Source organism: Nelumbo nucifera, chromosome 5 (assembly GCF_055504915.1).
Source record: "Nelumbo nucifera cultivar China Antique chromosome 5, China Antique-T2T, whole genome shotgun sequence".
NCBI lineage: Eukaryota > Viridiplantae > Streptophyta > Magnoliopsida > Proteales > Nelumbonaceae > Nelumbo > Nelumbo nucifera.
The window spans coordinates 43,204,548-43,231,528 of NC_142653.1; the positions used below are offsets into that span (position 1 = coordinate 43,204,548).

At 41.1% G+C, this 26,981-nt stretch overlaps 1 protein-coding gene across 7 annotated transcripts in view; it reads left to right on the plus strand.

Annotated features, from left to right (window-relative positions):
• The window catches only part of LOC104587071 (phosphatidylinositol 4-phosphate 5-kinase 7), a 132,989-nt gene that overhangs the window by 89,823 nt on the left and 16,185 nt on the right, over nt 1-26,981 (plus strand). For all 7 annotated transcript variants that reach the window (XM_088888013.1, XM_088888007.1, XM_088888008.1 and 4 more), the window contains exons 6-7: nt 13,937-14,047; nt 14,141-14,328. In XM_088888013.1, coding sequence (XP_088744139.1) covers nt 13,937-14,047; nt 14,141-14,328 — 299 coding nt within the window. The remainder of the gene's footprint in view (nt 1-13,936; nt 14,048-14,140; nt 14,329-26,981) is intronic.

Consider the following 26,981-nt stretch of genomic DNA (forward strand, 5'->3'; position numbering starts at 1 on the left):
TCACATTATGCCACAACTTATCCAAGCCCAATAGGAATCTTCATAGCCATTTTTCCAACAAAGAGGAGTTCCTTTCACACTATCTATCTGACCCCAGTCCTGTTCCCTTACTTTTGCATGTTGCCTAGTAAAGTGATCCGTTTTTTGCAGCTCTCTACTCTTCATAGCATTTCTGGCATTTTAGTTACCAAACAAGAATCTTTAACATAGATATGCAATACATAGGGGCCTCCAAAGAGATGTAGTTTTTCTTCCAAGCTTTTTTTTTTTTTGTGGAAAATCTGGATTAAATGGGCACAAAAATTATATCTGGGAGTGAAGGGAGGTGGATTTATAGTGCCTTTCTATTGTTTTTATTCTCTTTCTTTCTTTCTTTTTATTTTGGGGAAGGGGCCGAGGGGGTGGAAAGAAAGATATTCAAAATCAAAGGTCTTCTCTGAAAGGATTTGAAATGTGAGCTGATTCTTAATGGACTAAGTATTTGCTTTTGAAGAGTTCTGTTAGACTAACAGTATATCCCCTGGCAGGGATTGAGAAAATGTACAAGGGTGATGGCTTCCAATTTATGGTGTTTATTGGTCCTTGATATAAAACTTTCTCTTATATTTTGGCTTTTACTAAAACTATCAGTATAAGCAAATCCTCACTACTAAGACTATTGGCATAAACAAGTAATTGAGTGCTATCTTTTATTATTGAAGACATCAGCAGATACTGTTATTAGATAAAAGATTTTGTTTTTTTGAGAAAGTATAACATAATTTAATTAAAAAAGAGGCAGTACATGAGAATATGTACATAGAAGAAGCAAAACAAGATAGCCAAGAGGATACTAAGGCAAAGTTCTATATAAACAACTTGAGTAGCACCAGATTTAGCTAGCCCATCTGCAGTTGTGTTTTGATTCCTAGGTACCCATTGCAACTTATTATGATTCGGCCTGCCCTTGAGTTCTGTTAGTCTGATAACAGCCAAGAAGAGAGAAGAAGAAAGAAGAAAGAAAGAGAGAGAGAGAGAAAAGAGGAGAAAAGGAGAGAAGAAAAGTCCGGTTCGAATGAGAGAAAAATTACCTCTCCCATTTGGCCAGACATGTTTTATATTACTAACATAATGGAAAAGACACATGTGCCCTTACTTAAGTGAGGGACGCTAGTTCTAATATAATATTACAGATCAACAACCTCAACATAAGTATAAAGACAGAAATACCCCTACACTAACACTCCCCCTCAAGCTGGTGAGTATATATCATATAATCCCAGCTTGTTACATATGTAGTCCACTCTCCCCCGACTCAACCCTTTAGTAAATAAGTCTGCCCATTGGTTCCTTGTGTTAACATATGCAGTGTCTATCACTCCATTCATTACCTTCTCTCTCACAAAGTGACAGTCAACCTCTATGTGCTTTGTTCTTTCATGAAACACCGAATTAGAAGAAATATGAACTGCAGCCTGATTGTCACAGTAGAGCTTCATTGGAGTGTTAACATTGTATCCTATCTCCTGTAGAAGGTTCCTTAGCCACACTAATTCACAAGTAGTATGTGCCATAGCTCTATATTCTGCCTTTGCACTGCTTCTCGCCACGACTGTCTGCTTCTTACTTTTCCATGTCACCAGATTACCCCAAGAAAAGTGCAATAGCCTGTGGTAGACCTCCTATCAGATATAGAACCGGCCCAGTCAGCATCAGTATATCCTTCTATTTCAAGTTTTCCACCACTTTTGTATATCAAACCACGACCAGGAGCCCCTTTTAAATACCTCACAATTCTTAGAACCGCATCCCAATGAGGAACCAGAGGTTTCTACATGAACTGACTTACCACACTAACCGCAAACGAAATATCTGGCCGAGTAATGGTTAGGTAGTTCAGTTTACCAACAAGTTGCCGGTATCTGCCAGGGTCTTCAAACACTTCACCCATATCACTGCTCAGCTTAGTATTTGTTTCCATAGGTGTTTCAGCTGGTTTAGCACCTAACAAACCTGTTTCCTCCAGCAAATCAAGCACATATTTCCTCTGACACAAATTAATACCATGCTTAGACCTTGCTACTTTTATCCCCAAGAAATATTTCAATTTACCAAGGTCCTTTGTTTGAAAATGTTCCTCTTCAACCTGTCAATGCCCATTTTATCATTCCCGGTAATAACAATATCATCTACATACACCACCAATAGGATTTTTCCTGCTTGAGAGTCATGACTGAAGACGGAGTGATCAACATGGCACTGTTTCATACCAAATTTCTTTACCACCTCACTGAACCTACCAAACCATGCTCGAGGAGACTGTTTAAGCCCATAAATAGCCTTCTTTAGTCTGCATACCTTACCATCCTCCCCCTGAGCAACAAACCCCGGTGGTTGCTCCATATAGACCTCGTCAAGCAAATCACCATGCAAGAAAGCATTCTTGATATCAAGCTGATAGAGGGGCCAATCATACATAGCAGCAAGAGAGATCACAACATGAACCAAACCTATCTTAGCAACTGGGGAGAAGGTCTCTGTGTAGTCAATACCATAGGTTTGGGAGTACCCTTTTGCAACCAATCTAGTTTTCAAGCACTCTACACTACCATCAGGTAAATACTTAACAGTATAAACCCACTTGCAACCGACAACCTACTTCCCAAGAGGAAGAGTGGTGAGGTCCCAAGTATGATTATGAGTTAGAGCTGAAAGTTCTTCCATTACACGGCACCACCCTGGAAAGGCAAGGGCTTCCTAAGCATCCTTGGGGACAACAATTAAGGATAACAAAGAGATAAACTGGCGATGGGAAGCAGAAAGGTGAGTGAGTGAAACATAATTAGAAATAGGATGAAGGGTACAAGTGTGTTTACCTTTTCGCAAGGCAATGGGAAGATCAAGATCAGATACTAGGTTTGGGGCTGGTGTGGAGACAACTGCCGGATCTGTCGACGTTGATGGAGCTGGAGGAGTAGCAGCCGGTACATGTGGGCGATGTGTATACACTTGACGGATAGGTGGCCGTTCAACAGGTGGTGGCACTGGAGGCAAGGACTTGGTCACAGTTGGAACAAGGGGAACAGAGTCCGCAACTGGAAGTGGAAGAGGAAGAGGTGATGAGGAGGAAGAAGCATCACCGGCCCCCAAGAAAAACAAAGTAGACTCAAAGAAGGTAACATCAGCACACAAAGGAACGTCGAGAACTAGGATGATAACACTTATACCCTTTCTGGGTCCGGGAATAGTCAAGGAAGATGCACTTAATGGATCGTGCATATAACTTGTCCTTCTCGGGGCCCAGATTATGGACGAAGCAGACACGCCCAAAAACCCGAGGAGAAAGAAGAAACAGAGACAAGGTGGGAAACAAGGTAGTGAATGGGGAATGACCATCAAGGATAGACGTGGGCTTCCGATTAATCAAGAAGCAAGAAGTAAACACCGCATCACTCCAAAAGGGTTTGGGAACGTTCATGTGATGCATGAGGAATCGAGCTGTTTCCAAAAGATGACGATTCTTTCTCTTAGCCACCCCATTTTGTTGTGGGGTGTAGGTACATGAGGTCTGATGTATAATGCCATGTTGATCCAAGTATTTTTGAAATGATGAAGAGAAATATTCACGGCCATTATCGGAATGAAAAATGTTAATGTGAACACCAAATTGGTTGCGAATCTTAGCATAAAATTTTTGGAAGATGGTAAACATTTCACCCCAAACATCTGAATGAACCAAAGAAAAAGGAATTGACACACGGTTATCAACCCTAGGACTAAAGGGAACATGATGATGTTTCCCCAACTGACACGACTCACAATCTAAAACAGAAAGTTGACTCAACGAATGAACCAAAGACTTCAAAACTTTTAGCGAAGGATGACCAAATCGGCAGTGCCACTGGAAAGGAGAGAGAGATGACTGGAGAGTTGTTGATGTTCTTCCACCACCATCAAGATAATACAATCCACCAACTTCATACCCTCCACCAATCTTCATCCCCGTCTTGAGATCCTAAAAAACACACGAAGAAGGGTAAAAAGTAATAGAGCAATTGAGTGACTTGGTCAACTTACTAACAGACATAAGGTTAAACGGAAATTTAGGGACATACAAAACTGAGGATAAAGATAAGGGGGTCATGTTAACATTGTCAACACCACAAATGGAGGATGTGGAACCATTAGCAAGGGTAACAGATTGCGATGTTGAGCAATAAGAGAGGGAAAAAAACACACCTGGAGTTCCAATCATGTGATCGGAGGCTCCAGAGTCAATAATCCAGGGATTGGGTGTGGATGCCAAACAAGCCATACCTGAGTGTGCGAAAGTAGTCGTGTTCTGCTGAGATGTGGATTGGACAAACCTCTCATACTCATCACGGGGAACACTCACCATCTCCTTCCTGGGAACATCTGTGGATGTAGGAGGTATCTGATCAGCTGAACGACTCTCCTGTCTGAAACTAGTGTCACTAGTCATGGCATGATTGGCCCAAGTTGAGGGTGGACCATGCAAGTCATAGCGATAATTAATGGTATGTCCATCCTTACCACAATGAGTACATCTCCTCGGACCCGAGCCACGTCTTCTGCCACGGGCTCCCCCTGAATCTCTACCTCCAGTACGACCACCACCACGGTTATATGTAGGTCCACCACCACCACTCTGGCCATATACCGGACCACTGCTACCACTACAGCCAGACTGAGCTCCCCAAGCTCCACCTCTAACACCACGACCCCTTGATACTGCAAAGGCTGATCTATCAGAAACATTAGAGTTCTCAATAGATCCAATGGAAGTCCTCCGAAGTCAAGCAAACACCTCTTCTAAGGAAGGGAGAGCTGACCCTCCTAGTATCTGAGCCCGCACTGGTTCATACTCAGATTTCAGCCCCACCAAAAATCGAGTCACATCAAGCTGTTCTCTCTGTTGTTGCTGAATTTTGACATCAGAAGTGAGGGGGTGATAAACATTCAACTCATTACGAATGTTTCTCATACTAGCGTAGTACTCCTCAAGACTCTGATTTCCCTGTTGCAGATTAAAGTATTCTTGATACAGCTGATATACTCTGGCTGTATTGTCTTGACCAGAATACAACTTCTTAGCATGGTCCCACACATCTTTGGCAGTGTCAAGAAACATGAAATTTACACTAATCTTGGGTTCCATACTGTTCCATAACCACGTGATAATTTGTGCATCCTCTTGTTCCCAGCCATCATACTCATGAGAATCAGTGGAGGGTTTCTCCTCCCTTGTGTGTTTCACCTTCTTCTTTGCCTTCAGAAAAACTTATACAGATTTAGCCCAAGGTATATAATTCTCCCCATTCAGTTTAATGGAGGTCATTTGAACATTCAGGTAGTTAGTAGGTATCTTCACATTAGATTTGCTATCACTGCTATCTCCCATTGCTGAATTTTGTTATTACTGAATTCGGCACACTGCACACTACTTAATCACACTGATCACACTGGTTTCAGCACTTGTTATTGTTGAAGATTGCACTCTTTACACCACAAACCCTACCCCACGACTACCTGAAATCTCACCACACTATATGAGGACCACTCCCCCTTCGAATCACACAGAAAAACAGCATAAACCTTAGCACACTACAGTCTGAAATCCCACCATACGATCTGAAACATACTTCCTATTTGATTCATAACAAAAATATGCATAGAAATCTCTTACCACATTACCCGAAAAACAAACGACACAAAAAAATCAGACCATACAAGACACCCACTGCACCACACGAATCAGCCCTCTTCTCTTCAGCGATTAGGGGAGGCTTCTTAGAAGCCACAGCGGCCGACCATGAACAGCACAACTGGAGGCATAGAGACCTCCAAGGGAAGAGGGCGACCACTCCTTTTCAGCCCTTTCCCTTATCTCCAATCGATGGCAGAGAAATCAAGAGAAAACCATAGACTGAGTGCATAGAAAACAGAAATCTGGGCAGATCTGAGTTACTTAGTTGAGCTCTGATACCATATTATGATTCAGCCTGCCATTGAGTTCTGTTAGTCTGATAACAGCCAAGAAGAGAGAAGAAGAAAGAAAGAGAGAGAGAAAAGAGGAGAAAAGGAGAGAAGAAAAGTCTGGTTCGAATGAGAGAAAAATTACCTCTCCCATTCGGCCAGGCATGTTTTATATTACTAACATAATGGAAAAGATACATGTGCCCTTACTTAAGTGAAGGACACTATTTCTAATATAATATTACAGATCAACAACCTCAACATAAGTATAGTAGACGTTCAGGACTGCTATCAGTCTTGAACCCTAATGGATTTCAGGTTCGAAAATAGAAGAAAAAGTATAGAGAAGAGAGGAGAAAGAGAAGAGAGAGCAGTAGAACACAAGAGTTGAAAGGAGGAACATAATCTTAATGTTCTGCCGCTGCCACTTTATTTAGTATTTATAGGTTATGCTCATTACATGGAAAGGACAGATCTGCCCTTAGTATTTACATAACAAATAGAGCAAAATAAAACTTAAATAAATAACAACTAAAATAACCAACTGACCACCAGCTAACCCTAGGATGACTAGAACACCTTCTACCCTACGAACACAGTGGGACCATAGCTGTGGGGCCCACACCAGTGTTCTCTACACTCCCCCTCAAGTTGGGAATAAATGTTTATCATTCCCAACTTGGAGAGATTCGCCTCTAGCTTCTTCCTTGGTACAACTTTGGTGAGGATATCTGCTAGCTGCATGTTGGATGTGATGTACGGGAGACACACTTCTTGTGATGAGACCCTCTCTCGTACAAAATGTCGATCAACTTCAATATGTTTAGTTATGTCATGCTGCACCGGATTGTGTGCTATATTAATAGCCGCTTGATTATCACAATACAGCATCAGGGGCTTCTCATACTCAATACCCAACTCCTTAAGTAGTGATCTCAACCATAGAATTTCAGCCACTCCATTAGCCATTGACCTGTATTCAGCTTCAACACTAGATCGGGAGACAACACTCTGTTTTTTACTTCTCCAAGAGACAAGGTTACTTCCCACAAGGGCACAATATCCAGAGGTAGACCTTCTGTCATCAATACTCCCAGCCCAATCGGCTTCCATATAGACCTCCACCTTCATGTGGTCATTGTTCTTGAACAGTATACCTCTACCCGGGCATCTCTTCAAGTATGCTAATATTCTTTCTGCTGCAAGAAGGTGCGTGGCTCTAGGAGAATGCATGTACTGACTAACAACACTAACTGCATAACTGATATCTGGCCGAGTGAGGCAGAGATATAGGAGCTTTCCCACTAATCGCTGGAACATAACTTTGTCTTCAAGAGGCTCCCCACTCTCTGCACTAATCCGGTGGTTCTGTTCAATGGGTGTATCTGAGGGCTTGACACCTAACTTTCCAGTTTCTGCCAACAGATCTAGAACATATTTCCTCTGAGAGACAAAGATTCCGTGTTTAGATCTAGCAACCTCAATACCCAAAAAATACCGTAGTGCACCAAGATCTTTCACCTCAAACTCTTGATGAAGGAGCTATTTGAGGGACTCAATCTCATGGCTGTCATTTCCTGTCACCACAATATCATCAACATATACTGCAAGTAGTGTCAGAGAGGACTTCACCCTCTTGATGAACAGTGTATGATCTGACTAGGCTTGTACATAACCGAACTTCCCAAGGGCTAGTCTGAATCTATCGAACCAAGCTCTAGGTGACTGCTTCAAACCATACAATGCCTTATTGAGCCGGCAGACCTTCTTACCTGTCTCTGTATCATAGAATCCAGGAGGCAACTGCATGTAAACCTCTTTCTGCAGGTCTCTATTCAGAAAAGCATTTTTAACGTCCATTTGGTACAAAGGCCAAGTGTGGCTTGCTGCAAGAGATAATAGAACTCAAATGGTGGTCATCTTGGCTACCGGGGCAAATGTCTCCAAGTAATCTATACCATAAGTCTGGGTGAACCCTTTTGCAACTAGCCGAGCTTTGTACCTCTCAATGGAGCCATCCGCATTGTGCTTCACAGTAAATACCCATCTGCATCCAATTGGTTTCTTTCCTTTGGGCAGATCAACTAGCTCCCAGGTATTATTTTTCAACAGGGCATCCATTTCAACTTGCATTGCACCTCTCCACTCCGGGACTGATAGGGCTTCTTGCACTGTTCTTGGAATAGGGACATTAGCAACGGAAGTAAGATAGGACATGTAGGAGGGAGATAGGCGATCATAGGATAAAAACTGGGAAATGCAGTGGGCTGTAGATGTGGTGCAATGCCATTTTCCTTTACGGATGGCAATGGGAAGGTCAAGGTCGTCTGCAGGAGGTGAAGTGGCAACAATGGAAGGAGTCTCTGTGGGCCCTGGGACTATAATACCTGGACTTGGAGCCGCAGAAGAGGTTAGAGCTGGCCTAGACTGCTGATGACCGGGATCAACTTGCCTACATCGCCTGTGATAGACTCTCAACTCCTGATCCCTCTGACCACCCTCACTACTGCAGCCCTCATCACCCAATGGAATAGGTAAAGGAACAGCCCCAAAAGTATTAACCCTATCCTCACTGCGCTCCCCATGAAGAAAAGAACCCAAATCCCCACTCTCACTGCTCTCCCCCTAAGGAGAAACCCGAGAATAATAGGGTGTCTCCTCAAAGAAAGTGACATCCATGGAGACAAACTTCTTCTCTAAGATAGGATCATAGCCGCAATAACCCTTTTGAGTTTGTGCATAACCAAGAAAGATGCATTTGGAGGCCTTTGGTTCGAACTTGGAGTGATGGGGTCCGAGAAGCTGAACAAAACAGGTACAACCAAATGTTTTAAGGGGAACAGTAAACAACTCCTCATTTGGGTATAGAAGGTAAAATGGAGGTTTCATATCAAGAACCTGGGAAGGAACCTGATTAATAAGATATACCGCCGTGATGATAGCATCACCCCAGAAGCGAATAGGGACATTGGAGGTAAACTTAATACTTCTAGCCTGCTCCAAGATGTGCCTATTCTTCCTTTCTGCAACCCCATTCTGTTGAGGTGTATGAGGGCAAGTACTCTGGTGGATAACCCCATGATTAAGAAGGTAAGATGCCAATGGCTTAGCAAAGTATTCCTTTGCATTATCAGATCTAAGAACTTTGATCTTGGCATCAAACTGGGATAGGATCATTTGGTGGATGTTTTGGGTCAGGGCGGGAACTTCATCTCGTGAACGCATAAGATAATCCTAAGAAAACCGAGTATGGTCATCAACAAATAACAAAAAATATCTGTACCCACCCATAGAAGGGATGTGATATGGCCCCCAAACATCAGTATGCACAATATCAAAAGAACTATTACTCCTTTTATTACTCAATGAATAAGAATTTCTACAATGTTTAGCAAACACACAACTTTCACATTTCAACTGGGACAACTCAACAGACTCAAACAAAGTGGGAACAGACTCTTTAAGGACCGAAAAGACAAATGACCCAATCGGTTATGCCAAAGCATAACCGGACTCACAATCTGAGAAACAAGTGACTTCTTATCCATTGACTCTTCCCGACGAGAACTCTCCCCGAGCAGATAGATCCCATTCGTCTCACGACCAATCCCAATCACCTTCTTTATCTCCAGGTCCTGAAAAACACATCAGTCAGGGAAGAAAGTTACTGAGCAGTTCATATGTTTGGTAATACTACTAACTAAAAGAAGGTTAGTATCAAGTTTAGGAACATGCAAGACAAAGACAAGGAGATAGTATCCGACAGTTTGATGTCACCCTTGCCAGAAATGGGGACAAGAGAGCCATCCGCAATAGATACTTTATCCCTACCAGAAGATAAATGATAAGTGGTAAACAATGAAGGCAAGCTAGTCATATGGTCGGATGCACCTGAATCTATTACCCAACAGGGTTCAGTAGTACCTGGAGCTAAGGCATGGTAGGTTGAGGCTCGAGTACCTGAATGTGCAAAAGCAAATGTGGCAGGGGCTGATGGTGACTGCGGTGATTGAGCTGAGTTCCCAACTTCCTTTTCCAACTGTATTAGAGCAGCCCGAATTGCAGCTAAGGTCTCTAAGGGTGTGTCTCTTGTGCCAGACGAGGATGTTGAATCAGTAGTCATGGCCACATGAGCATTACCCTTCTTGCTTCTCAACTTTTCCAGGACCAAATGAGGATGCAACTTCCAACATGTTTCTTTTGTGTGTTTAGGTTTCTTACAATGCTCACATACCACATCCCCTTTATCTTCCTTCTTCCTGTCCCTCTCTGAATCACCCCCTGATTTGGGTTTAACAGCTACAAGGGCCGGTGTAAGAGGCTGAGGTTGCATCATGACTTTCCTCCTGGTCTCTTCACTATGCACTAAGGAGTATGCCTGAGAGAGGGTCACACTATCTCTGGTCAAAATTTGTTGCCGCACAATATCATACTCTGAATTCAGGCCTACCAGAAACTCAAACACCCTGTTTGTCTCAATGTGTTTTCTATTGGTCTGTGCATCTTTGGGACTCTCCCACTCAAGAGTCTCTAAGTGATCAATCTCATGCCACAGGGACTTCAAGGTAGAGAAGTAGACCGAAACCGGTTTCTCTCCTTGTTTAAGAGTATTCACTTCACATTTCAATTCATATGCTCTGGCAACATTAAGGGGTTGGGAGTAAGTTTCTTTCATAACATCCCATATCTCCTTGGTTGTCTTTGCCCACAAGTAATTTCGGCTGATATGAGGCTGCATAGAATTACATAGCCATGTCATAACCAAGTAGTTTTCTTGGACCCACTTGGTATACATGGGGTCTCCCTTGGAGGGTTCTTTCACATCTCCCAAGAGATACCCTACTTTACCTCTTCCCCCAATAGCCATCATGGCTGATTGGGCCCATTCCAAATAGTTTGATCCATCAAATCTTACGGTTGTAATCTGAAAACCTGTCTCAGAAACACCACCATAACTGCTGTTCCCAAAACTGCCTTTTGCCTGATTCTTAAACTCCATTTCGGTCAAGAACCAGTAGTCTAAAAAATTAGGGTTACTACAGTAAAAAACAACACTTGGAGTATCAATCACAATCACAAATCAGTATAGAACCAATTTGTATTCACGGTATATGTGCATGAAACAGGTACAAGTCTGATCTGAAACTAATTAGCAAACACAACAGCAACAGTCCGTACAGCTTTCACCCCTTAGAAGAGTTTGAAACCCCAAAAAAATCTGAAAACAGCTTGGAGAATAATCTGATATGCTGAAGCAGAATTAGGGTTTTAATCAGTCCTTAAAAGAAGATTCTCAGCCGCACATTCCAGGCAGTACCGTACGGATAAGACTTGTAGTAGGGTTAATATGAAACCCTAAAACTGATCAATGTTGAGGAGAGAACTTAAGAAAAGTTTCACAGGTAGATCACAAGGTTCGGCCCAGCATTAGGGTTTGCCGCAGGGTTAAGACAAAACCCTAGAGAATAGAAGGAAGAAAACCCTAGAGTGGTTCGGCCGCCCTTTCTAGATAGGTCCAACCTATCTTCTCTGATAATACTTCTCTCAGAAAATAAAAAACTTACAAGAGAATGTTGTTCGCTGCCTTCCAAGGTTACCCGAACCCTAGCCTTCTCTGATTCTTCCTGATCACCAACACTCTGCAACCGTGGCAAAGCTTCAAACAGTTTCTAAACCCTCTGGCGATCTCCAAGAATCAGTCAACGAACTCTACTTTCTCAGCTTCCAGCCTTAGATGGTTCTCATGTGGTCGGCTGGACTAGACTCACATGAGAAACCCTAGCTCTGATACCAAGTAGACGTTCAGGACTGCTCTCAGTCTTGAACCCTAATGGATTTCAGGTTCGAAAATAGAAGAAAAAGTATAGAGAAGAGAGGAGAAAGAGAAGAGAGAGCAGTAGAACACAAGAGTTGAAAGGACAGATCTGCCCTTAGTATTTACATAACAAATAGAGCAAAATAAAACTGAAATAACCAACTGACCACCAGCTAACCCTAGGATGACTAGAACACCTTCTACCCTACGAACACAGTGGGACCATAGCTGTGGGGCCCACATCAGTGTTCTCTACAAGTATAAAGACAGAAATACCCCTACACTTACACAACTTAACAACCATAGAATTATCTCTTGCTTTGGTCTGGTAATGTGCTAGTCTCCATGGGCCACCCTCCTTGTCTCCTAGCCACTTGATGGTATTTGCAGAATCTCCACTGATAGTTAATTGCAAGATACCCAACTTTTTGGCAATGTGAATGCCTGTGAAGGCAGCCATAATTTCAGCCTTTTTTTGAGTTGGCAATCTTAATCGGTCCACTTAAAACCTAGAAAACATTTTTGTCCTTCCCTTTAATTACTCCAATTCTGACAACCCCTGGATCACTAAAAGCACTCCCATCAAAATTAAGAGATAACACCCCTTCCTGTTGCCATAGACTTGGGGGAGGAATAAAGGTTTGGGGTAGGAGAAAAGGAAGTTCACAACATTTCTGTGAAGATCATTTACCAAGATTCCTTTGAAGTGCTTGGAAGTACTAACCGACAAAAAACACCTGTGAGTAATATGTTAAATTGAGTACTCCTATGATCGCGCTCTGTTAGCAAATATTCAGTTATTTTTCTCTTCCCAAACACTCCATATTACTACATGACCAACAATTTTCCAAAAGATTTTGCCTCTATTACTGAGGCCTCTGCCTTGGCATTGCCACCAAAAGTCTGCAATCTGTTTGGAAAACCCAACTGTATCCAATCAGGTTAAGAAAATGATACCATATTTTCCTAGTTACCTGACAATGAAGGAGAAGATGATCTGTTGATTCCCCATCACTAAGGCATAAACTGCAAACATGAGGAGAAAAGTAATTTTTACCTTTGTTCTTCTGGAGGAGGTCATAAGTATTAATTCTCTTCAAACAAACTTTTCACACAAAGAAGTAGACTCTGGAGGGAATGTGAGAAACCTAGGGGTGCTCATGGTTCGGTTAACCGAACCGTAGGGTATTTTCTTTAACCAAACTGGTAGTACCGGTTTTTGGAAAACCGGTAACCGGAACTGAACTGAAACCAGTTAGTTAACCAATTGATTGGTTCAGTTCGTTGGTTTTTCGGTTTTTTGTTTTTACAATATATTATCAAAATATATAAATATATAATAAAATATTATTAATATATATAAAATATTATATTTTAAATAATAAATAATATATAATATATTATAAATATATATTTATATATATAATGCATATTTATTAAAAACACCGAACTGAAACTAAACCGACCGGTTTGGTTAACTGATTTTTCGGTTCGGTTTCGGTCGGTTTGGTTTTTTTGGTTTTTTTGCTCACCCCTAGAGAAACCCAAACTTTCTTATAGGAAAGAGGCAAGGGGTCTGCTCTTCTGTAATTGGAGCATCGAAAAAAATACTTAATTGAGAAAATGCAGGAAGGGTGAAGGGTTCAAATACGATGATTACAAAGGGAGGGGGCTGAATGTAAACCTCCCCAAGGGTATTATGCAACTCAGAAATTTCGGTGATTTCCAAATCTCTTAGAGCTCTTATAAGGTTCAGATTCCAACTAATTCAAGGAAGATACAGAGAATGACTGGAGGAAATAGTGGCATCGTGGTTCAGGGTAAGGCTGAAAACCTAAGGGAAACAGCCAAGGTGGAATCACCTCACCAAAAATCAGTCCAGAATTTTATTTTGTTACCATTCACCACATTGTATCTAATGAAGGAGATAAAACTATTATATGAAGACATTTCCATGGATTGGTTTCTTTGACTCGGTTCAAGTGAGTTTTGCTATCGCAGCCATTGGGTTGGATCCTTTCTTGAAATCTATAATTTCTATTTTCATAAGTTTCATAGGATAGTAGTATGATTAAAGGAATAGTTAACATTGTTTTGAATTGGTTATTCTTAGGAGGTTGCTAACCATATAAATTTGTTAATTAGGTTCTATTGAAGATGCTTCCAAAATATTACGAACATGTAAAGAGGCACGACAACACACTCATAACAAAATTCTTTGGGCTCCATCATATTACATTGAGAGGTGGACGGGAGGTATATAGTCCACAAGTGCCTTTTATTTTGTATGTTGCCTTTTTGATTGGTGCTCAACCATTTTCATTTTCTATCTTCCTTTTCACTTGGTAGGTGCGATTTGTTGTCATGGGAAATATGTTCTGCACAGGACTAAGAATTCACCGTCATTATGATTTGAAAGGCTCATCTCATGGAAGAAGTACAAACGAACATGATATTGATGAAAATACCACATTGAAAGATCTTGATCTGAAATATGAATTTTATTTGGACAAGTCCTTGCGGGATTCCCTTTTTAAGTACGTCTCAATTACAACAGTGCATGGTGGTATCTTTTGCAATATGTTTTTTGATTGGCCATTAGGACTGGTTTTGTCTCAATTCATAGCTATGTTTTCTTTTCATGGGATTTTTTTTTTTTTTGTTTTTTAAACTCCTTAAATAGCCAAGCATTGAACTGTATGTGAAAATTCCCTACACAATTTATGTTCCACATGATTGGATCCTTTTCCTGAAACATGTAGATAGGTAACAATCTGGAATAAAGGTAAAAAACAATAAAATGGAAATATCAATAATTAACCCAGAATTTTTTATGTGATAAATACTAAGCTAATTACTATATAACTAATTTTGGATAATAATTATAAGAGTATAGTATGAAACCAGGCACTAGAGCTATGGACATTGAACAAAAACAATGTCTTTAAGAAGTAATGAGAATATAGGAATTTAATTCCAACCATCATTTTTGTGGCAATATAAAACCAAATAAGGGGTGTTTCAGATTTTGAGTGATTTCAAAGGGTAAACATGCCTAAAACCAACCCCCTAAAGCAATTTTGAAAAGACAAAACTAAAAAAAAAAGGTTATGAGGCATCGAAACACCCGATACACCTGTTCGTTCATATCTGGTGTATCAATACTTTGAACATTGCTCCCTTAACAGATATAGGGCATACTTTTGTTGTGAAGTGAAGATTCCATGCTTGTATTGGCTACTTCCTAGAAAGTATTTCAGTTCTCCAAGATTCTTGATCCAAATTCCTACTACAAGGACCTTTAGAGCACATCTATGTCCTCAAGGTCACTTTTTATGGCAACAATATTATCAACATATACTCATTTATCAAAAAAAAAAATATTATCAACATATACTATTAGAACTGCTAGGAGAGACCCTTTCCTCTTTAAAAAGAGAGTATGATCAGACTATGTCTGCATATAGCCAACCCAAAAACAAAGCTCCTCTAATGTGTCAAACCAAGCTCTAGGTGGTTGGTTTAAACCATATAATGACTTATTCAACTTACACACCTTTTTCTCATCAACATCATTGTAGAACCTCATTGAATGATCCATATACAATTCCTCTTGTAAATCTCCATTAAGGAAGGGATTTTTAACAACAAGATGAAAGAGTGGCCAAGAACAGGTAGTGGCCAAGGAAAGAAGAACATGAACCGAGCTCATCTTAGCCACAAGAGAAAAGGTCTCCAAGTAGTAAACTCCATAGATTTGTGTATACCCCTTTATAATTAATCTCGTCTTGTACCTTTCTTATTGTCATTAGCTTTAGTACTTCACATTTAACACTCATTTGCACTCCACATTCTCCTTATCAGTAGGCAAATCAAGAATCTCCCAAGTCTGATTTTTTATATCAAAGCCTCTATTTCATCCTACATTACCTCCTTCCACTCAGGTTTAGATAGAATCTTATTAATATTCATGGGCATAGACACAAAAGAAAGAGAAGATAGGAAAACACGATATGATGGTGAAAGTGAACTATAAGAGATGGTGGGAAATGCAATGGGCTATGGAGGTGGTACACTTTCTCTTCCCCTTGTAGAGTGCAGTGGGAAGATCAAGGTCATTAGGTGCAGGTGTGTCCTCAATTGTAATGGGTGTGGAATCATCAACAGGGACAAGAGGCATACTTTCACTGTCACCTAAAATCTTGTGAAGCAGCGCGAAGAGGAGTTGATAAAGGAACAAGAACTACCAAAGGGGTAGAGATTGAAAGAGAAACAACCCTCATATGAGAACACTCCCCCTGAGAAGAAATACCAAAAATAGAACTGACTAGACTCAAAAATGGTAATGCACATAGTAACATATCAACCCCTAGACATTGGATCATAGAAATAATAACACTTTTGGTTCTAAGCATACTCAAGGAAAACACACTTCTTTGCTTTGAGGATCAAATTTACTATGATGAGGTCCAAGAATATGAATAAAACAAGTGCATCCAAAAACCCGCAAAGGAATATGAAACAACTCACCTTTAGGAAACAAAACACCATAAGGGGTCTTAAAACCAAGAATAAAAGGGCATATAGTTAATTAGTAAGACTATACTAGAAACAACATCACCCCAAAAACATAGGACTCCTGGGCACCTCTACAATGTGTATGTTTTTTTTTTCTCTCAACCACTTCATTCTGTTGTAATGTATGAGAACAACTACTTTGATGAATAACCCCATGCTCCAAGAGGTAGGATGCTAGGTCTTTATCAAAGTATTCCCTAACACTATTAGATCTAAAAATCTTGATCCTCACCCCAAACTGTGTGAGAACCATTTGGCAAAATTTCCATACTAGAGATGGAACCTCATTATGAGAACACATTAAATAAAGCCAAGAGAAACATGAGCAGTCATCTACCAAAAAGAAAGACTTGAATTACTCATAGAAGGAAGCTGAGAGTTGGAGCTCGAGGAAGAAGACCTTGAATCTCAGCGTGAATCCCAGCAGTTCTCTTCAGTGGTTCCCAACAAAATTGGCGAACCACCTAACCCCTGAGCGAAGGAATCCAAGGTGTATCAAATGCAACGATTTGGAGAAGCTAGAAAATAGAGAGTGGACAGTACAAATAGAGAGCAGTGGCGATTATAACTTAGATGATTCAGATGAAACCTCGACTTTGGTCAGCATGGACCTGCAAGGAAAACTTGTTTGAGACAAGGAGCTTGAGTACGGAGCTTCTGTTTCTTGAAGATGAAGGGGCTGGCAGTGGTCTCTCAGGGGAAGATTGAAGTGAAGGTGTCGCCAACTTTGTAGTACAAACCTCACACCCCAACGACGACAAAGTTAAGCCAAAACCTCAAGATTCACAAGTTATAAATATAGAAGAACAGACCTCTCTCTTGAGCACAGATAAGGGTGTTTTAGGAAGGATAGAATAGGGTTCAGGTTTTCAAGAATGTAGGCAAGACGGTGGTGGTTGCGCTACCATGTCCACTCCGCAGGAGTTGCCTTGTAGGGGACTGACACCAAACTCGTTAGCAGTTGGCCAACAGTCTAGCCTGAGTGGCCATTGTGCTCTTTCTCCTCCTCCAGGTATCGATGTCAATTTGGTTTTAGTTACTGATAGGTGTGTTTTGCCTGAAATAGGTGTACCAGCATCCCATCTAGGTGGCAAAGCAAAGGAAGGAGGTGGGGAGGTGGTAGTGAGGTGAAGGGAGGGGAGGGAAATAAATTTTGGGCTCTAATTTGTACAGAGTTTGGGGAGCTCAGTCGAAAGGAAGGGTATAGTGCAACGGTGAAGGTGGATGGTAATGGAGAGTTTGACCTTGATGTAGGAGTACATACTCTAAATGTGGGTTCCACTAATGTGAGGGGTCAGGTGAGTGTAAGGGATGGCAGAGAAGGAGAACTGAAAACAAATAATGAGAAGGGTGAGGAATTTAAGAGAGTGAAAAGGAAAGAAAAAGATCTGAGGTGGAAAGATTATTGTGTGATATTGATGGGGATTTAGAGTTTAGCGGGAGGGGAGATAGGAGGAAGAGTGGGAAGTAAGGAGGATGGTCACAAGTTGAGGGTTTTATTAACTTCTTTCCTATGAGAATAGTTAGTTGGAATGTGAGAGGATTGGAAAGTGCAAGGAAAAGGAGGGTGATTAAGGACCTATTTGAAGGAAGGTTAGGATCCACCATATGGATGGTCGAACCATGCTAGATGGTTGGGCAAAATTTCAAAAATTTTCTTAACCTTACAGGAATCGAATTCCGTGTTTTTAGAAAAACTGCATTTTTCTAGGGTTGATCTTGTACTGAAACTGGATTAGATTTGAAACCAAAACAAGAGGGAGATGTATACCTGATACGGATTCCAAAAATGTATTTCCCAAGGTGGAAGTTTACTCCCAAATCAGTCCGTAAAACCAGCTTCCATTGAAGATGGAACAGCTTGAAGTTGAAGCCGGTTCAGCAATGCAGTTTTCAGCAAAACTGCAATCCAAATCCTTGGATCGAACTAGGGAGGTGAGCACGAATTTTCTCTGAATTTTTCTTGCAAAAATCAGAGAAAGAACTGATCTTTATCAGTCCCAAAAAGTGAGGTCAAACTAGGGTTTCTTGAGTGACAAGAGAAGAGAGAGAGCGAACTTGCAGTAGTGTTCTTGAGCAGTTCGCCCTCTTCTTCTTTTATACTTTATGGAGCACTTCTCCTAATCGAATTAGGAGATTTATCCAAATCTTTATTTCGATCTGGACTCTATCAAGAGATAGATCTTATCCTCTTAAGAGAACGGGTGCTCCATACCCATATCCAAAACCCAGATTCGCCCATGTCACATGACAACTTAATTAATCATATTAATTATGGGTTGTTGGCCCATTAGCTATATGCTTCACGACCCAAGAGTGTTGCTTGGATAGTTTAGATTTGATTGTATGGCGTGGGACCCCACAATTACCTCACATAAGCCCACATGGGTTCAGCACAGTCTCTGTGAAAAGGCCTGGCCGAATTCACTACCAAACGCAATGAACCCCTGAGCTCATCACTATGGGCTCAAATTGGGCCCAACATTTACAGTTAAATGATCCTTGAATCTAGCCATTCTATGAAGACCCAAGGATAATGGACTTAGGATATAGCCCATCAAGTAATCAACCCTTAATGGTCTCTTACACTTAACCTCTCAGCCCATAATGATCAAACACTGCCCGACAGGGAAGGACCTCTCCCCTGACTGCAAGGTGTAGTGTTACACTTTCTACTTGGATGGATCCCGGGAATTAAAACCTTTTCCAACACTTTTCTTAAAACATAATATATATATATATATATATATATTTTACCAAACCAAATCTCAAACACGGTTGAAATCCACTGCCAGAAGTTTAGGTTTCCATCAGAGAGAGTGCAGTTCCGATCATTCACTTTGTCCGACAAAGGAGTTGATCATATCACTATGATCACCCACTTAAGTGAATTCTCAGACTCCTCCAACATACCCAGGTTTTGACCCATAATGGATCTTACTGATTGGCCTATCAAAGATAGCCCAATTTGACACCCAGTGCAGTACCATAATCAAGTCTAGGGGTTATGTGTAACTTTCCAATTTTTCCCATCAATCTTTAAGGTTCAGGACATAACTGGAAAATGGTCCGGGTTCAGTTTGTTAGACAGTTTTGTATGCCCTTAGCTTCAATCAGAATGATGTACTTTATGAGTTTATTGTAAATGAATAAAGATACATATTTGATTCATGTTCCCTTGGTATGTTTCTGTGTAATACCCTTAAACTGGACACTTAATGAGACTCGTGTTAGTTTAGAATGTTCACAGCCAGTGGGTCGGTCTGGGGAGACCTATCCTGACAAGGCTAACACTGTAGTGCCACCAAGTCGGTTGGGGTGGCTTGTCTCAGCTGCCAGGGTGAGACCCTAGGCACATACAGTGTAGGATTAATTGAATCTTTGAACTAGACCAGATTTCCAGTATTGCCCTGGACCTTGGAGATTGATGGGCAAAACTGGAAAGTTACACCTGACCCCTAGACTCGATTATGATACTACACTAGGTGTCGGATTGGGCTGTCTTTGATGTACCAATCAGTGAGATCCTTAGCGGGGGTCAAAACCTGGGTATGTTGGGACAGTCCGAGAATTCATCTGAGTGGGTGATCATAGTGACAGGATCAGCCCCTTTGTCGGACAAAGGTAATGATCGGGGATGCACTCTCACTGATGGAAACCAAGACTGCCGGCAGCCGATTTCAACCGTTGAGATTTGTTTTGCAAAATATATTTTATATAAGATATAAAAGTATATATGTATGGTTTCTAAATTGTTTGCAAGAAGGTTTTAATTCCCGGGATCCATATAAGTGGAGAGTGCAACACTGTTCCTTGCAGCCGAGGGAGAGGTCCTCTCTTGTCGGGCAGTGTATGATCATTATGGGCTGAGAGGTTAAGTGTAAGACCATTGAGGATAATACCTGATGGGCTAATCTTGCATCTGCCCACAGTCCCTGGGTGTTACAAGGTGGCTTGGCCCAGGGACCACTTAGTGTAAGTGTTGGGCCCATAGAGCCCATTTGATGGGTTTCAGGGGGTGCACTGTCATTAACAGTGTATTCGGCCAGGCCTTGTAACAAAGGCTGGGCCGAACCCATGTGGCTGATGTGTAGATCAATGCTTGGGTCCCACGCCATACAAGGAAGCCCAACTGGGCAGCAATTTGGAAGCCTTTTGAGTACATAACCTTAAATGGGCCTTAAGCCCATTTCGAACTGGGCTGATTTGATCAGTCATTTAAAGGGGGCGAATTCTGAAGTGGGTCAGCTAAAAGGATTGGGCTTAGACCCTATCCACTCAGAGAGTCCAAGATCTAAATAAGATTTAGATCTGGAAACCTCCTATTTAGATTAGGAGACAGCTGATCTGATTTGCAGATAAGATAAGGATTATCCCTTATCACTAAGGGACTTCTAACCCAAATATGATTTGGATTAGCAGCTCCTAATCTGATTAGGAGCTGATCCCTTTGAGATTATAAAAGGGGAAGGGGGCGGCTGCCTTTTACATCATCAACAGCATTCTTCTCTTAAAGAAAGAGAGATTGAGAAATTTCCTGCATACTGCGAATTCTCTCCTGCCGCCACCTTCCTGCTTTTGCCATTCCTTCAGTTCGATCTCCAGTTCTTGGGAGCAATCAAGATTGGATCTTGATTTCAATCTTTTGTGAAAAGATTGGTTGGAGCTGTACTCAAGTCGTCCAGTTGATCCTTACGAAGGATCAAGTTCTTTTGAAGAACGTTGCTGATTCTGCTCCACCCTGCACTGCGCCATCTTCAGTGGGAGCAGATTTTGGATCCTTCCTTGGGCGTGAACACCTCCATTGGGAGATAGTATTTCTCCGTATCAGGTATAATCCTCTCCCACTCCTTTTGGTTCAGATCTGGTTCAGTTTATGGTTCAAGATTGATCATTGAAAATATGATTTTCTAAATGGGGAATACGATTCCCAGTTGAAGGGAGAGATAAAATTTTTGAAATTCGCCCCTTATTCCACAATCTTTGGGCGTCCATAGGATGGATCTCTCATCCCTTCACAGTTTTTCAACCAAACACACACTACATGTTGTTTGGGTCTAACCCTAACAGTTGAGACAAGTTGCCCTCAACTTCTTTGGAAGCACATCAGTGTTAGCCTTGGCAGGATAAACTCCCTAAGCCTATCCAACGGCTGAGAACATTCTAAACTAACACGAGTCTCATAAGTGTCCAGTTTAAGGGGTAAATTCACAGAAACATACCAATGACAACATAAAACAATAATGTACTTTTGTTCATTTACAATAAATTTGTTTGTACATCTATATGATTGGAGCTAAGGGCATACACTGTCTAACACTATTGAAGAGAGAGAAGCCTAACACTGTATTTTTGCAAAAAGCAAAATTGTCAAAACTAGATGGAAGGTGGGTGAGAAGTATATGGAGGTCTAGAGGAGTTAGTTGGGTTTCAGCCCCATCTTGGGGAGCTTCAGGAGGGATTGTTACATTATGGAAAGAGGATGTAGTAGAAGTAGTGGAGGAGCTAATAGGTAGGTTTTCAGTGTCTATTAAATTCAAGAATGTGGTGGATGGTTTCACTTGGGTGTTGACCAATATCTATGGTTCCAATAACTATAGGGAAAGGAATGACATGTAGGATGAATTATACGCAATTCAGGGTTTGTGGGTAGGCCCGTGGTGTCTGGGAGGGGACTTCAATGTTATACGGTTTCTGAGGAAACTAGCAATTCCCAACGATCCATCACGACTAGCATGAGGAAGTTTAATAGCTTTATTGCAGATTGTGAGTTGAAGGAAATCCCACTTTTACAAGCTAGATTTACTTGGTCTAACCTACAGGAAACTCCTTTGTGGCCAAAGCTGGATAGATTCATCTTCAACTTAGAATGGGAGAATTACTGGGGAAACTTGGTGTGTAGAGGTAACCTCAGATCACTATCCCATAAGAATAGGTTTGGAAGATTTCATCAATGGACCAAGACCATTTAGATTTGAGAACATGTGGCTTACCCACCCGGACTTTGTGAATAAAGTAAAAGCTTGGTGGAATGAGGAATTGAGGGGAATAAAGTGGAAAGGGGTATGATTTCACAAGAAATTGCAGAAATTAAGATCCAAAATAAGAGAGTGGAATAGGGATCATTTTGGAAGGATTGAGGAACAAAAGGTAACCCTAACCTCTAGGGTAGAGGAGTTGTACGAGAAAGAAACCCAATCTAGGTTGGATGAGAATGATAGAGATTTAAGGAGACATTTAAATAAAGAGTTGAAAGAGGTACTACTAATAGAAGAAATAAGATGGAGACAAAAGTCAAGGCATAAATGGGTTAAGGAAGATGACAGAAACACTAAGTTCTTCCATGATGTGGCAAATGAGAGGAGGAGTTTTGTGGCGAAGTTAGAGATAGGAGGGGAGGTTTTCACTAACCAGGAGGATATTTCCAGGGGGTTTGTGGACCATTTTAAATCAACTTATAGACGACCCTTGAATCAGAGGCTTGAAATGGAAGGAGTAGATTGGCCAAGTTTGAATGAGGAGAAAATGAGGTGGCTAGAAAGGAACTTTGAGGAAGAAGAGATTAAACAGGTGGTGTTCTTTATGGATAGATGAAAAGCTCCGGGTCCAGATGGTTTTTCAATAGCATTCTATCAAGATTGTTGGGGGGTAATAAAAGATGATCTTTGTGATGTGTTTAAGAAGTTTGCAAATAAGCATGTGGTTAGTCGAGGTATCAATGCTACTTTCTTGGCCTTAATCCCTTAGAATTCTGATGCTATCCATCCAAAGGATTTCAGGCCAATTAGCTTGGTGACAAGTGTTTATAAAATACTAGAAAAGGTTCTTTCTCTAAGGATTAAAGAAGCCCTCCCCTCCATCATTAGTCAGACTCAAGGGGCCTTTATTCGAGGATGTCAGATAATTGATCAGATCCTGCTTGCAAATGAGTGTGTGGAGGATATGAAGAGAGTCAGGAAAAGAGGATTTGTATGTAAGCTAGACCTAGAGAAAGCCTATGACTTGGTGGATTGGCAATTCCTATTAGAGGTGTTGAGGAAATGTGGGTTTGGGGAAAGGTGGTGTAGGTGGATGATGGGTTGTGTCAGTAGCTGTCACTATTCTATCCTAGTAAATGGAGTGGTAAGGGACTTCTTTCTAGGCTGTAGGGGTATTAGACAAGGGGATCCCCTTTCACCCTTCCTACTTACCTTGGTAGCTGACGTATCCATTCGAATCATCACTAGAGCTGATAGGGAAGATGCCATAAGGGGTTGGAGAATAGGCAGAAACCAAGTTCTAGTTATCCATCTTTAGTTTGCAGATGATTTAATGATTTTCTATGATGGAGGCTTTAGTGAGAGGGTGGGGAACTTAAAGGAGTTGATTAAAGCCTTTGAAAAAATCTCCAATTTAAAAATCAACTTGGAAAAGAGATGCATAGTGGGGATCAACTTAGAAAATGAGGAGGTTGAGGCTATTGCACTTTGTCTTGGTTGCTCTACTTCCTCCTGGCCTATGTCCTACTTAGGGCTTCTGTTAGGAGCAAATCCTAGGGAGAGTAGGTTCTGGACCCTAGTCATAGAGAAGTTTGAGAAGAGGTTAGCGGTTTGGAAGAAAAATTACATCTCTTTGGGTGGAAGGGTCACTTTGATAAGAGCTACTCTCACAACCTACCTAATTACTACCTTTAGGATATTGCCTAGGGGAGCAAAGAAGCTAGAGAAGTTGATGAGAGACTTAATTTGGGAACCGGGAGAAGGCATAAAAGATCATTTGGTCAGATGGGAGATTGTGGGTAGAAGAAAAGAGGAAGGGGGTTTAGGTTTAGGGAATGTGATCAAAAAGAATGTGGCTATCTAGGGAAGTGGTTGTGGAGGTGGCCTTTGGGGAGAGAGAGACTTTGGCATGAAGTAGTGAAGAGTATTCATGGTTGCTCAGAGAATGGACAGGATGCTGGTGCATCAAGCAGGGATAACTTGGCAACACCTTGGAAGGCAATCCATAAAATCCTCCCACAATTCCTCAATTGTGTCAGGTATGATATTTGTTCTGGTACTCTTTTCCCTCCTTGTTTTATATTTCGTTGTATAAAAATGAGGTATCTCAAATTTCCTTCCTTCTCCTTTAAACCTGTAGGCTTTGGCTTGGGACTTTGGTTTTCGTAGAGGGTTAAGAGATGAGGAAGTTGATTTTCTGTTAAACTTGCTTTGCCTCCTTGATAAAGTGTGGTTGGATCCCTCATTTCTAGATAAAAGAATCTGGACTCCTAACCCCAAAGGGTTCTTTTCTTGTGGTTCCTTTTTTATGTACTTTGCAACACCTCCTCTCAACAGGCCTTCCCTACTAAAGAAGTCTAGTTTAGGCCAGTCCCCCCTACGGTAATGGCTTTTTGTTGGGAAGTGTGCCATGGGAAAGTTAACACCTTGGATAACCTACAAAAGAGAAGACCCTTTCTCTGTATCTCTCCAAACTGGTGCACTCTTTGCAGATCTCACAGTGAGGACTGTTATCGTTTATTTCTTTCTTGTGATGTCATTGCATAGCTTTGGGTTTGGCTTTTCTCCTTATTTGGGTGCAGGTGGGAGACACCATCAGAAATAAACTTGTTTTTCAACCCGTCTACCTTCTCTTGGCCCCAGAAAAGAGGAAGAAGTATGTAGAGACGAGCAGCTTTGAATTGGACAGTTTTGGAAGAAGGGAATAATAGAATATTCCACGAGAAGGAAAGGAGCAACCAGGCCTTGAAGGATTGCATCATGAGTAGAGTAATACACTAGTTAAAATCTATGGAACTGTTCCATCCTTTTCTCCTTATTTGGACAGTAGTAGCAAGCTGCTCATTCTGAACAGATAGGGTTTTCACAAACTGGGCCCCCCTCCACAAGGTTTTTTGAAACGGAACCTTGTTGGGAGCAGCCAGGGCAACCCAGGTCCCTCTGATTTGGGAGTTCTGAGAAATGAGAATGGAGAAGTCATTCTTCTCTATCTGGCCCTTTGGGAGTTGGGAATTCTGTTAGAGCAGAATTGTTAGCTGTTATACAAGGAGTTCTTGCAAAAGATTTGGGAGTGGAGCAGTTGTTGATTGAAGGGGATTCTAAGATAGTGGTGGGTGGCTAAATAGTTCAGAGGAGGTCGCTTGGATCTACAAGAATGAGCTCAAGAGATATAAATTGGTTGACAAGAAACATGACTGTTATAGTACAATGGGTGGGGAGATCAGCGAATGCCCTTGCAGATACTTTGGCAAAACAAGGGACAGTTAGGGATACACTGTTTTGGGCTAAATTGTAATTGTATAGCGGTATAGTAGCAAGCATGTGTTCTTTGTTTTAGTTTTTCTTGGTTCATTTTTGTGGGTTCCATGTCTTGGAGATGCAGCAACTTGTGCCTCCCCAAGGGTCTGTAATCTCCTCGTGATTTTAATGAAATGTGATTTATTATATATCAAAAAAACTACTCATAGAAGGAATAGAATAAGAGCGACAAACATCCGTATCAAAAGCTGAGTAGCTGAGTTACTCCTTTTATAGTTTTTTTATTTGAAGAAAAAGAATGTTTCCAATGCTTTGCAAGCTAACAACTTTTAAACTCTAAACTAGACATCTTGATAGACCCAAACAAATGTGAAAACAAGAGATGACTTAGAAAAAGTGGACAACTTTCACTGGCCTAGCACCTGCAACTATAATCTTCACTGCATACAGGTCAGAAGTGTTAACATCCTCCAATGCTCCACCACATGTTGTTGCTATCTTCTCGAAGATGTGAAGCAACCACAAATTAAACGGTAGCACAAGAATCTTCAGTATCACTCTCTCTGCCAATACTGAAATTTTATTGCAAGGTGTCCACTTCGCCACCGTCACCAGACCTTCCAATGTTTCAATAACATCTTGATAGACCCAAACAAATGTGGAAACTAGAGAGAAAAGGAATTAAAAGACAAATGAGATAGGAAATTATGCAATAACATAATCTGACTCATTACTGCTACTGTTCACGTTTATTTATTTATTTATTTTGATAGATAACAAGGAATCATTTCATTAATACAAACAATAATGTGCAGTGAGGATTAAAAGGGGTAAAGATACCATACTACTACTGCTCATGTGATGACTCTAATAGTTGGACGGGCAGCACATCTATAAGTTAGATCTCGTTCACCTCTCGACCACTCCCAATCATCCTTCTTGACTCCAGATCATGGAAAACACAATGATCAGGAAGAAACGTTACTGAACAATCCAAATTCTTTGTTAAACTACTAATAGATAAAAGGTTAGTATGTAGTCTGGGAACATGCAACACAGAAGAAAGGGTAGTGGTATCTAACACTTTAACAGTGCTTTTACCATCCATAGGGGCATGAGAACAATTAAAAATGGAGATTCTATCTCTACCTGTAAAACCATGGAATTATAAAAAAAATAAAAAAACGATGCGAAGTGTAAACTCAAACCAAACCACACTGATCCATCCTAGGGTCCATTTGATTAGAGCCATTTGCACCGACTTAGTGCTAGAACATTCTAGAATAATGGTTAAAGAGGTAATAAAGGGGAATAGTATAAATAGGGGTCCCAAGCCTAAACTGGTGAAATGAGCTCCATATTTGCATGTTCACCTG